Here is a 13,557-nt window from a genome sequence, read left to right as displayed (position 1 = left end):
ACTCAATGAAACCCCTAATTTTGAGTGCATTTCAACTTAATAAAGTTTCTGTCACTCTTCTCTCACAAGAGTTAACTGGTTTCAGAAAGAGTACACACATTCTCTGCCTTCTATCAAGAGCACTAAAATCTTAGTTGCTGTTATACACATATACTTACAGCTTTCTTTTACATCTTGCTTGTATTTGTATGTGTGTGTGTAAGTAGAAAAGAATATATGATGTTAATACATTAAAATATTCCTGATTTTTAGAAATATATGCAAGAGGCACGAAGTTTAGGGAAAAACCTAAGGCAACCAAAACTGTCAGATCTCTCACCTGCTGTGATTGCACAAACCAACTGGAAATTTGTAGAAGGCTTATTAAAAGAATGCAGAATGAAGGTACGTACTCTGCTGCTAAGAAGTGTGTGTTCATGTTTATACTGTGTGTGGATCTAAGATGGGATGAACCAACCCCATTTGTGCCTATAACTTCTCTAAAAAGAAAGCTTATTATTTTATTTTTGTATGAGCATGGGTGTTTCACATGTATGTATGTCTGTGTACTACATGTGGACAGTGCCCATAAAGGCCTAAAGAGGGCATCAGATCCTCTAGGACTGGAGTTACAGATGCTTGTGAGCTACCATGTGGTACTGGGAATCAAACCTAGGTCCTCTGCAAAAACAGCCAGTGCTCTTAACCACTGAGCCACCTCTCCAAGCTCCCCCAAAAAACTTTCTTGTGGCATGGACTTAATATGTTCTTCACTGAAGCCATGAACCTTCATGAAGTCTCCATGGCCCATAGCATCGGTGATATAGGAGCCTTGGGGTACGTGTGTGTATACACATAGAAGTCAGAGGACAATGGAGTCAGTTTGTACTATTCACCTCATTTTGAAGCAGCCTCTTTCTTGTTTCTTGCCACTACTTTGGCTGTTTCAAAATAGCAGGCTATGAAGTTCATCCCCCTTAGCTGTTGTCTTCCTCTCATCATGATGTTAAGCCACTCATAAGGTATGTGAAGAATATTACTCCTATGTGAAAAGCAACATGTTTTTGTGCCTATGTATATGCCCGTATAAAGCCTTGCTTGTGCTCATACATGTGGTATGTTCTTAAGGGAAAAGATCTTAACTATGTTGCAGATCAGTGAATATTACATATAATTCTCTCACAAAACTGCATTTATATGGGGTAGCTTGTGATCATATTCAATAAAAGTGCTATTTTCAATATCAGTGTAGTCTAGTGAATTAGACAAGGTCCCACCTAGAACTTTATGCTTTCTCACTTTATATGTGTGAGACAAGCTTAGGTTGAAAACCATCTACCTGAAACTGGTTTTCAGTTTTTAGTATATCTTTGTGAGCAAAAAAGAGAGAAAAGGGGAGATAGTGGTCTTCGTTCACATACAAACTAGGAAGTTCTCAAAAAAAAGAAAGATGGGAGGGAGGAAGGAAGGAAGGAAGGAAGGAAAAGAAAGAGCATAGAGCCGCTCATTTCTGTTGTAATTTTGGCTTAAATATCAATATCTTTAATTTGTCAAATGCTAGAGTCAACAAAGGGTAAGATATGGTGACAGAATGAGGTTCTGGTGTCAGGTAGTACATTTTCTAGATTCAAGGCAATTTCAGAAGTTCAAGATACCTATACTATTACAGAAGTTAGTAATCTAAATTATATGTGTTTTTCAACATGAGAATGCCTTACAAATATTATTTTATTGTTTCATTAGTGCCCTTCCATTTCTCTGACATAATAGTAAAATATAGAATAGTGAAATATAAAATTACTCCAGCCAGCTGACCACCAGATTAAGACATTGTGACTGGAAAATCTGTAATTAGAATTGCAATGAAGGGAAGCTAGATCTAGAATTGATTCTTTGGTTTTGAGTTTCAGTGCTGTGGCAATTTATAAGCACACATAATGTTCTTAGACAAAACGCATGTTGGTAGAGAAGATGGGACATGAAGCAGTGGAACTGGGCCATGGAGAAGCAAACATTACTGGCTTGGAAGAGAACACCTTGATCGCCAGCCTGTGTGACCTACTGGAGAGGATATGGAGCCATGGCTTACTGGTCAAGCAGGTAACTGACTGAAGAGGTGCTGCTAACATTGCCACTTAAGGGACTTACTCATGTCAAGGGGCTGTTCAGGGAATCACACATCTTTAATCCCAGCACTGAGGAAGCAGAAGCATGTAGATCTCTGTAAGTTTGAGGCTAACCTGGTCTACATAGCGAGACCCTATCCTAAAAAAGGAAAGAAGCCCAAGCAATGGTGGTGCACACTGTTAATCTGGGAGGCATCAGCAGGCGGATCCTGAGGTTGAGGTTAGCTTGGTCCCAGGACAACACCAGGGTTACACAGAAACCTTGTCTCAATTAAAAAAAAAAAAAAGGAAGGAAGGAAGGAAGGAAGGAAGGAAGGAAGGAAGGAAGAAAGAGAGGGAGACAAGGATGAGACTGGCAAGATTGCTCAGCAAGTAATAGTGCTTGCCACCCAGTAATCTGAGTTTGATCTCTCTAACCCACATGATAGAAGGAGAAAAATAACTCCTGAAAGCTTTTCTCTAATATCCACACATGAGTGAGAAATGTGACAAGATGATTAGATCATAAGCCATTCAATTCCAGCAAAAAAAAAAAAAAAAAAAAAAAACAATCTAGGACAGATATAGTGGTATGCATTTTTAATCTCAGCACTTGGGAGGCAGAGACAGTTAGGGGTAGGCTGTTCTACAAAGTAAGTTTCAGGACAGCTAAGCTTACACAGTGAGACTCTGTTTCAAAACAGAAAAGAAGGGAGGAAGGGAGGGAGAGGAAGGGAAAGGAGAGAAAAGAAAGAAAATCTGTGATCAGGAAGGTGGGGGCAGGAGAAGAGAAAAGAAAAAGAAAATCTGTGATCAGGAAGATCTTTCGTTGTTGTAATAATTATTTAAAAAGCGGCCACCCATCAAGCCGACTATGACTATCTAAGCTGCAGCGGCTCTGGCTAGATCAGAGGCCATGTTCAGTAGCTGGAGGCCACATGAACACCTCAGCTAGAAATGGCCAGCCAGAAACACCAGCCCTGCCACCCACGAGACGAGATGGCTCTGCCAATCTTCCATGCTGTCTCTGCAAGGCTGGGCATTGCCCAGACCATCACGCCATCCATGCAGGCCCAGTAGAAAAATGAGACTCTAAATGCTTAAAGATTAATCAAAGGCTTATATATTTGGTAATGATCAATAACAAGATGCCCTTACAATCAGAGATGTAAACCAATGCCCAACCTAGATATACCAACTACCTTTGACTGCTACAGACAAGCGAACATCAGCCTCCACATCTGTCCCCCCATCTCTCTACTCCTCCTCTTCCTCTCTTTACTCCTCCCACCTTAGCTCCTCCTACATTTCCTAACAAACAAACTAGTATAAAATTGTACACGTTATGCAGGGGGTTTTTTTGGTTTTTTTTTCCTTTGCATTCCTGGACACCCAGTATTATACTGTGTGTTCAATAAACTATTCTTGTTTAACTGAGATCAATATTTGGTTTGGCAATTCCTGAACACCAGCAGTTAACAAAAATTATATCTTCTCTTGATTATAGTAAATATCTACTTTTGTCCAGATAAAAAATGTGCTAACTGAGCTGGGTGTGATAGGGCGTGTATTTAGTTCACTGTTGTAGGGTACTCGGATAAGACTACTCGGACATGGTTTAAGCCAATAGAAAGTCCTTATTAGCCAGCTGGTAACTATAGTGAGTGATCAGCATCCCACTGTAGGCCTGACCTTTCTCAGTGTGCTTTTTTGCAGGGGCAGAGGGAGGTGAGACAGGGTTTATCTATATAGCCCTGGCTGCCCTAGAACTCACTATGTAGAACAGGCTGCCTTTGAACTCAGATCTGCCTGTTTCTACCTCCAGAGTGATGGGAGTAAAAGCATGCAGCACCACTGCCTGGCTTCAGGGTGAGCTTTTAAGCACCAAATCCATGTCCTGGGTTGACATTACTTCGGTTAATGAGCAGTTAGACAAAAGCAGAACTACAGAAACCAAAAGGCAACATTAGTTCATTCAAAGACTTTCCCATATCTATGGACTTTAATGGATTAGGTCTTTGTTTTAGTTTTGGCAGGTCATGCTGTGTAGATGCTGAGTTTTATAGGCTGAATGACACTTTCATCATGGAGTCAGTTGTGCTAGGATCTGGGGCCTACTAAGGTCTGGGGCCTATTACATTACACACACACACCCTCTGTCTTAGTGAATGAGTCAAATCACAGACTCATTCTGTTTTAGTTTAAGATGCAGAGCCCCACTGTTAAACCACTCAGAATGAGAATTAAAGGCCAGTCAGTGCTGATAGCAGAGTAGTTAGCCAGGGGGACCAAGAGAACAGAGACTGGTACCAATTATTTTCTTAACCATCGAAAGACATTCTCTGATTACTCCTAATAAATTAGCATAGAAACAACAAATTTTTTCCAAAGCCGTACATAGTTTTCTTTATCTCATGAGAATTCTAAGCCTCTCCAGTTTTGTAGGACCATTTATACAAGGGAATCTAACTCTTGTTTTAATTCACAAACAGAAACTTTTAGTATCTCTACATCCTGATTAACCTGTCTACTTAGTTGGAAGGCATAAGAAGAGGTACATTTACCAGGCAGAGGTAGTATCTACCTTTAACCCCAGCACTCGGGAGGCCGAGGCAGGCAGATCTCTTTGAGTCCAAAGCTAGACAGTCTACAGAGTAAGTTTCAAGACAGCCAAAACTACATAGAGAAAACATTTAAAAAAAAAAAAAAAAAAGAGGCCCATTTAGTCAAACTATTAGTACATGCCTCCACCCCAGTAATATTGTTGTTATCCATTTGAATTAACCCATAAGACAGAATAGCAGGAATCAGAGTAAGGGAAAATGCATAAGTTAATTTAAAAGTTTTAGATATTGAACAAGTTGTAGCCCCTTATAAGTCCTCTAACATTAATTTGGGCTGTCTCCAGTCACCATGAGTTTTGTCAGTCAGTGATTGACAGTCTGGTTGGTTCCTATCCCTTTGTAGTACAGGGGTTGGGTATCTAACCATAACTAGCAATCCTGGCTGATACACTATCCACAGAGTCCCTCCCTGTGGAACAGAGTCTGTTTCCTGTTTTCCAAAGGGCAGAACCTTTCAAAAGGAATTTTTCAGGAAGCTTCAGTTTTATAACTCCAGTTTTTGCAATGGAAACTGCCTCATTTCAGGCAATTAGGGGACCAAGCTATAGGACATGCACAGAATTGCAAACTCTCTATTTTTATCTCTAAATTTTCTTATCTTTTCATTCCTCTATACAACCAGACACTTAAAGTAGGCATCAGCAAGTAAGGTCAAGGTGGAATATGGGTTGCTGGTCTATAGTCACACCAGCTAATATCTTCCTTATATCTGTCCTCCTTGGTTTCCAATCCAGGCCTGAGGGCAGTGAGAACCATGACCCTCTATTCATACCCCTCGTGGAAAACACAAAACTCAGGAGGAAGTGAAGGGCCAGGGAGTGGAAGGGCCTGGGGACTTGATGAAACCTTAATTTCAATGGACCCATAGTCCAAAAAAAATTCATTTGGCAGCATCCATGGCTTCCATTTTCTTGACCTGGATCTGATAGATCCATGGGTTAATACAAACTATCTTCACTGTCATAGCAGTGGAGAAAATCACCATGTAAAGTCTGTTCCACTGTTGAGGACCACTCTGCTGCTCCAGTCCGAGGGTCAGGGTCTAGCAACACAGAGAGTTGGGGAAAGAAGGGGAAGAGACGTGAAGAATGGAGACAAAACAGAGTGTGTAGTCAAGTCTCGTTTACTGTCTCATATTTCACTATATTGTCTCCTTTATTGCCTCCTCATAATTGCAAGGAAATCCTGGGTATTTATAAGCACAAGCAGGAGAACACAGGTGAAGACACTTTACCAGGTGCACCATGCAGCTGGGGTCACTAAACAGCAAAACACGATATGTGGGATAAACAAGATGTTTATCAGAGTGTGCTTCAGCTGTTATAAGCTGTGGAAAATCAAGTCTCTTATCAGGGTATACTGCTCGAGATGGCTGCAAAGTTGATCTAGCCGCTTTCTGCTAAAGTTGGCTCCCAACATTCCATGTTGGTTTCAGCATCCCTTTGGCTATCAGCTTAACCCAGATGTATCACTGGACTGGAACAGGGGAAACTAGTAGTGGACTCAGTGTGACTGGGGATTCTCAGATAGTCCAGGTATTTGCCATTACCTTTCTGGGTTATTCTATTTTATTTGTAATTTTTAGGCTGCCGTTAAACTTTTGTGTGTGTGTGCTTGTTGTTTGGGTCACTTATATTCACTTAAATAAATTGTTTTGGGTAAAATAACTATCCCAGCTCCCACATACCTGTTTTCTTCTTTCATTTGAAAGTCATGGATGAGCACCTGTGCTATCAGGCAAGAAGGGAGTTGAATTAATAGCTATGGGTTTCTCAAATGAGAATCAATGGTGGGTCACAGTCACTAGACAGACAGCATTCTGACACTCCTCACAGGAGAGCCACAACCATGTTATGAGGTGCTGTGAGTGTAAGATCTTGACCCAAGAGTTAACTTGTTTGCTTTTTTTTTTTTTTTTTTAATCTAGCAGTAGCCGCCACAACTCTTAGGTGACTAAGGCCACATCCTGTGACTACAGGGTCCAGTGGTTTAGACAAGTATGTCATAGGGCATTTCCATAGTCCCAAAGTTTGGGTTAAAAACCCTTTTGTCTTTTGTTTCATGGACAAAGTAATGAAAAGGTTTTTGGAACATCTGAAAATTTTAGGACTGGGGCAGAAGTCAAAGCTGTTTTTAAAAGCCTCAAGTGCCTTTTGCTTAGTCTTAGGCTAAATTAGGGGCTTAGTGCCTCCTCCCCTTGTTCTAGTGTATAGAGACCTTGCTATTTCCATAAACTCTTGTATCCAGAGGCAGCAACATCCAGCTGCACCTGAGAACTCTTGAACCTGTCTCTCAGTCTTTGGAGTTGGTATCTGAAGTATGGCAGGAATCCTATCCTGAGACAGGCTATGTCTTAGCTAGGGTTTCTTTTGCTGCAACAAAATACCATGACCAAAAAGCAAGCTGGGGAGGAAAGAATTTATTCGGCCTACATTTTTACATTGCTACTCACCACCAAAGGAAATCAAGACAGGCACGCAAGCAGGGCAGGAACTTAGAGGAAGGAGCTGATGCAGAAGCCATGGAGGAGTGCTGTCTCCTGGCTTGCTTAGCCCACTTGCTTGATTGTCTGTCTGTCTGTCTCTCTCTCTCTCTCTCTCTGTCTCTCTCTCTCTCTCTCTCTCTCTGTCTCTCTCTCTCTTTCTTTTTTAAAGGTTTACTTATTTTATATATGTGAGTACACTGTTGCTGTCTTCATACACACCAGAAGAGGGCATCAGAACCCATTACAGATGGTTGTAAGCTACCCTGTGGTTGCTGGGAATTGAACTCAGGACCTCTGGAAGAGAAGTCAGTGTTCTTAACCTCTGAACCATCTCTCGAGCCCTCAGCCTACTTTCTTACATGCTCCTTTTTCCTCCCTTCATCTGGTAGCCAAGATTGGTAGCCTTCTACAAGTTGGGCTTTCTTAGCTGACATTCTGTAGCCCAAGGTCTGTAATTCTTTCAGCAGTCCTTCAGTGGCCCTTTTATAATCTATTTTCCCAGAAAACCTTTGATATAAAGGCCAGAAGTCTGTATTTTGTGTCTTTAAATTCTGGGACAACCAGGTATGTTGCCCACACTGTAACCTCCTACTGAGTCTGCCCATTTAAAAGCAAAGATGGGTTAACTCACCTTCCAATGGGAGGCTGAAGAATGTACCTTTCAAATCCAAGACTGTACACCTGTTTTTCTGGAGGAATCAGACTCATGAGAATCAGAGGTCCCAGGTCTCTTCACAAGTAGGTGAGGCATATTCCGTAGTGACTAACGGCACCAGGATGCTTGTCTCCTCAAGCCAAGTAATAGGACTGCGGTTTCCCTTTCTGTCTCCTGGGTCATTGGGTATTGTTTAATCTATTGGAAACAGCTGAACTGGTTAGTTAAACAATTATAACGCTTGGTGTTAGGCCAGTCCTAGGGGTGTGGTTTCTTCTGGCAGAGGGTAAGACACCAAAATTTTGCTTGGTATCTGTAAGTCTAACTGAGTCTTGTCAGAAAAGGTAACAGTGGTTTTTAGTTTATGCAAAAGATCTATTATCTGGAGCCAACTGGGACAAAGAAAATCTTTTTAGTAGCTAACATTAATACTTTAAAAAGGACCTAGCAAAAGTTGTTTAAAGTCTTTTTTGTCGCACCCTCCAAGGAGAGAATAAGATTCTTTGGAAGCCGGTCTCCAAGGTGAGCTCTATTTCTAGAGACAGCTGCTGCTGACCCTGTGACCCAAAGAACAAAATAGCTGGCTAAACTCATTCTTAGTATTGATGGACACCATGTCCTTGAAGATTCAGACCAGCAATGTAACCAACAAGAATGACCCTAAGTCCATCAACTCTCGGGTCTTCATTGGAAACCTAAACACAGCTGTGGTAAAGAAGTCAGATGTAGAGTCCATCTTTTCCAAGTATGGCCGTGTGGCCGGCTGTTCTGTGCACAAAGGCTATGCTTTTGTCCAGTATGCCAACGAGCGCCATGCCCGGGCAGCTGTGCTGGGAGAAAATGGGCGGGTGCTGGCTGGACAGATCCTGGACATCAACTTGGCTGGAGAGCCCAAGCCTAATAGACCCAAGGGGCTAAAGAGAGCAGCAACTGCCATATACAGTGGCTACAGCTTTGACTATGATTACTACCAAGACTACTTCTGTGCCAGGCTGTTTGATTATCGAGGCCGCCTTTCTCCAGTGCCTGTGCCCAGGGCAGTTCCAGTGAATCGACCCTGTGTTACAGTTCCTTTGGTTCGCCGTGTCAAAATTATCATACCTGTCAAGCTCTTTGCCCGTTCCACAGCCATCACTACTGGCTCAGCCAAAATCAAGTTGAAGAGCAGTGAGCTACAGACCATCAAAACAGAGCTGACACAGATCAAGTCCAACATCAATGCCCTGTTGGGTCGCTTGGAACAGATTGCTGAGGAACAGAAGGTCAACCCAGATGGCAAGAAGAAGGGTGACAGCAGCAGCAGTGGTGGAGGAGGGGGCAGCAGTGGCAATGTTAGTGGTGGCAGCGATGGTGGTGGCAGTGGGAGCTGCAACAGCAGCAGCCGGCCACCAGCCTCCCAAGAAGACACGACTTCTGAGGCAGGCACACCCCAAGAAGTCCAAACCCGAGATGATGGTGATGAGGAGGGACTGCTAACACATAGTGAGGAGGAGCTGGAGCACAGCCAGGACACAGATGCAGAAGATGGGGCCTTGCAGTAAGCAGCTTAACAGGAACATTGGCCACCAACAGAAAGGCATCACTGTCTCAGGCCTCAAGCCAGGCCCCCATCTCTGGATGCCAGTCTATAGTGGGTACCAGAGGAAAGCTGGCAGCAGTAACTCCTCTCCCCATGCATCCTAGCCAATGAGTGCTACATCCTTTGCAAGTGGAGTTACCGGCCTACCCTTACCCCATGCACTCTTCCTGTCTGCACTGCCTGGGCCAAGGGGCAGAAACACTCTGCTTTTCTTCCCCAGGACATTCCCAGGCTTGGGGTTTTTCTATAGGTTTGAAAGTAAGGGGGGGTTAGTATGGGTGGGGGAAACCTGACAATAAAGAGATTGGATCAAAAAAAAAAAAAAAAAAGTCTTTTTTTGTCAGTATTAGACAATAGGGAGAGATCTGTTCGGTCCAGATTGCATTGTGTGGCTGCAATTGCCCTGCCCCAGCTAAGGACAATTTTGGAGGTTTTGTTTTATTGGTTTTTTTTTTTTTTTTTTTTTTTTTTTTTTTTTTTTTTTTTTTTTTTTTTTTTACTTTCTTCAGAGAATGATGGGTTTTACAGATCACTGCTTTAAAAGGAGACATAAATCATGAGAAAGAACAGAGTGGAACTTTTTCTTTTCTTTCAGGTTCACCCCAGGGGAACTCTTTCCTTCCCTGAGCTGCTCAGAGCAGGTATGGAACAGAGTAGAGGGAGTGCTCACCTGGGGCAACTGTTTCCCCCTCCCTGTGCCACTTAGATGGCAGAGGCCAAGCAGTACTGCTTCCAGAGTGAGACAGATGGAGGATTTGGGTAACCTGGAAGAGACAGAAGGATTTGGGTCCCCAACAAGAAGGGCACAAGTCTTAAGCCAGATAGCTGGAGGATCTTACTCCAAAGAAAGCCACTGGTTAATACAGGGAAACCAAACTGACAGAAACACATAGAAAAATACAGAGACACACAGGGGGTGGCCACCATGCATTCATGCACTTGAACAGACAGAGGGATCCAGTGACGTCTCACATGGATCCTGGACACTGTGTATACATCAGCAGCTGTGTATGACCTCTCCTATGTGTATAAACATAAGGCACTTTAATCAAACTTATCTCTAGAGGTGACAAAAGGGAAGACTTTCTAGTGTGTTTCCCTGAGGTGAAAGTGTCAGAGCCCCCTGAAGCCTTAGGCAGTGATTGATCAAAGAGATCTCTAGGGACCTTGAAAATCTCAGGTTGCAGACCCCCTAGGAGTTCCCTGACCACTACACTCTTCTTCACTCCAAGGGGCTCCAAGACTCTCAGTGGCTTGAGGTCTTACTCTGGGATTTTGCTGGAACCCCCAAAAAGTGGGGCCTCCAAAAATGTGGGGTATCCACCAGAGAAGACTGCTCAGACATGGCTTTAAGCCTATAGAAAATCTTTATTAGTTGGCTGGCTACTATACTTGGTTTTAGGGATCCTAGTGTAGCCCCCAGACCTTTCTCAGAGCGAGCTTTTAAGTACAATAACTATATTTTGAGTTGGCATACCTCAGTTAACAAGAACAGCTAGCCAAAACAGAACTACAGAAGCCAAAAATCAAAGTTAGTACATTCAAAGACTTTACCATAACTATGGGAAAGTTTGATGTATTAGGCCTTTTAGTTTTGTCAGGTGATGCTGTCTATGTGCTGGGTTTTAGTCCAACACTTCCATCATGCAGTCAGTTATGCTAAGTTCTGGGGACCTCTTAAGGTCTGGGGGACCTGTCACAGCATTACGCGGGTAGCAGGGACAGGTAGATCTCTGAGAGGGAGATCTTGTCTCAGAAAAAAAAGCAAACCAAAATTAATAGTTCTTTATTATTTTAAGTTATTTAGTAATTTAGGGTAGAAAAAGTCCAGTGGCCTCTGCTTTTGTTTCAGGTTACTCTTTCTGAAAGGCTCCCCCTTTCTCTTTTTCCTTTCTAATTTTCTTTCCTCATTCTTGTTCCATTAATTTAAAGATATTATGTATCAATATATACAAATGCAGATAATTTTTAAATTCCAAGGTTATTACTGTGGCCTAATCATATACAACTAAGCAACAGATGAGCCAAGTTCAGAGCTCTTGAAGACTGCCCTGGCCTTCTTAGCTACTTCCCTTTGGCTCTTGCCAGAATTCCAAGAAAAGTAAAGGAAGAAGACTCTTAAAAAACACCTGAAATGAGATGCTCAAAATACACAAGATGGAGGATGTGGCTCAGTATTGCAGTATTACTGTAAAACAGTTTCCTGTTTTTAGTCTCCAACGTTACCAAAGGGGGTGGGTAGTGTGCAGACAGCTAGGACTGGACGAGCCTGAGTTGCCAAACTTTTCAATGGTTAATATCAAATATCACTGGTCTTGATGAGAAATTAGTTTTTGAAGAATTGTTTCTTTTTTTAAGGTGGTAAGTATGCATTTATTTAGAATAATGAACAAATATGCTTATCCTGTAATCCGGGAAGTATAGAAATCTTCATGATCTAGGAAAACAAAACAATAAGGGATAAATATATGAGTTGCTTCAGCAGCTGGCATGGAAGGAGGTTAGAGAGGGGCTGTGAGCTTACACAAAGTAGGGTTTAAATATGTGCAGAGAGAAGACAAAAGCCAGGGTCTCCTGAAGGTAACTGATTCACCAGCAGACAGCCAGACTTGCAGGATTGCAACCAGAGAGTGAAAACAATAGATCAGGAAGCAGTCTACTTAGCAGTACGGACACAGAGCTGTCTTGGCTTAGTTTCTAGGTAAAGTAAGACTATTTTAAGAATTTGTAATCAAAGAACCTGAAATCATATAAGTTTGGAGTCCAAATTATACTACCTCTGCTCAGGAGAGCCTTTTAAAAAGTGAAAATGTTTTGTGTCTTGTACTTTTAGGGGAAGTCTGCCTTGTGGTCACATTTGATCCAGTTTCAGGATAGAGAAGAGAAACAAGAACACCTCACAGACTCACCAGGTAAGAAGGTGTTGGATAAGGAAGATTGCTTCAAGTCTCATGTATTGCAGTATTAGTGTTTTCAATTAGAGCTCTACTTCCTCATTATAAGACAGAGAAAATGGTAGCAGCTATCACAAATGGTCATGTTGAGGTAAAGGGCAAAAACAATTGTGAAGGAGTGTTAGAGTATGATATGGTATATACTGACTTATTAAAGATAAGTCTGGGGCTGGAGAGATGGCTCAGTGGTTAAGAGCACTGACTACTCTTCCAAAGGTCCTGAGTTCAATTCCCAGCAACCACATGGTGGCTCACAACCATCTGTAATGGGGTCTGGTGTCCTCTTCTGGTGTGTCTGAAGAGAGCAATGGTGGTGTACTCATATGCATAAAATAAATAAATAAAAATCTTTTTTTAAAAAAAGAAAAGTTTTGTGACTGCCATTAATAATCTTAACATCTTTTGTTACATTTTGCTTAATTATTTTTTATGCGGGCATTTGTATGTGGAGATCAGATGACAACTTGGAGTAGTCGGTTCTCTTCTTCTGCCATGTGGGACTGGGAATTGGGTTTGGTGCCAGGTGTCTTTATGCACTGCTCTATCTCAATAACCTCCCCCCCCCCTTTTTTTATGTTGTCAAGATCAAATCCTAGACCTTGTATTAATAAATAAAATTCCAGGAAAAATTGTGTGTTTATCTCCAAGACTCTTTAAGAGTCATATTCTTCCTCAAAGCTTATTTCCTTTTTTAAATGGGAGTCTTACTACAATGCTCAGGTGGCTTCAAACTTGATGTAGTTCAACCACGGTTCTAAAAGTAGCCGGGACTACAGACGTGTATCACTACACTCAACTTAGGAGTCAGATTCTTCAATTTATAGACGGCATCTGATGTATTAGTATCATAGTTCCTCTGCTAATCAGAACTATATAGGATTCCTTAGGTCAAATGATACAATTATTGCGTTTATTTATTCACAAAGACTGTTTTTCTTGGCAATGCTAAAGGTCAAATCCAAGGCCTCAGTCATACAGCCCAGAGCTTGATTTTTATGTAAGATAACCATTTATTTTATAAAATGTATAATTAACAATAGAAAGTTAGTAGAAATAAAAGATTTTGGCTGAGTTTGGTGGCACATGTCTATACTCCCAGGATACAGGCTGAGGCATGAAGATGAACAGTTCTGAGCCAGTCTGAGCTACATAGTGAGACCTTATCCCAGAAGACCT

General features: G+C 41.9%; 1 protein-coding gene and 1 pseudogene across 5 annotated transcripts in view; both read left to right on the top strand.

Annotated features, from left to right (window-relative positions):
- The window catches only part of Dennd5b (DENN domain containing 5B), a 127,442-nt gene that overhangs the window by 76,822 nt on the left and 37,063 nt on the right, over nt 1-13,557 (top strand). For all 5 annotated transcript variants that reach the window (XM_034511622.2, XM_034511621.2, XM_076940923.1 and 2 more), the window contains 3 exons: nt 253-384; nt 1,927-2,079; nt 12,261-12,339. In XM_034511622.2, coding sequence (XP_034367513.1) covers nt 253-384; nt 1,927-2,079; nt 12,261-12,339 — 364 coding nt within the window. The remainder of the gene's footprint in view (nt 1-252; nt 385-1,926; nt 2,080-12,260; nt 12,340-13,557) is intronic.
- Nucleotides 8,365-9,732, top strand: LOC117714893 (RNA-binding protein Raly pseudogene; annotated as a pseudogene).

The sequence above is a fragment of the Arvicanthis niloticus genome, chromosome 9 (assembly GCF_011762505.2).
Source record: "Arvicanthis niloticus isolate mArvNil1 chromosome 9, mArvNil1.pat.X, whole genome shotgun sequence".
In the NCBI taxonomy this organism is placed as follows: domain Eukaryota; kingdom Metazoa; phylum Chordata; class Mammalia; order Rodentia; family Muridae; genus Arvicanthis; species Arvicanthis niloticus.
Note: the sequence above shows the minus strand (reverse complement) of the source record. Positions and strands in the feature narration are given on the sequence as shown.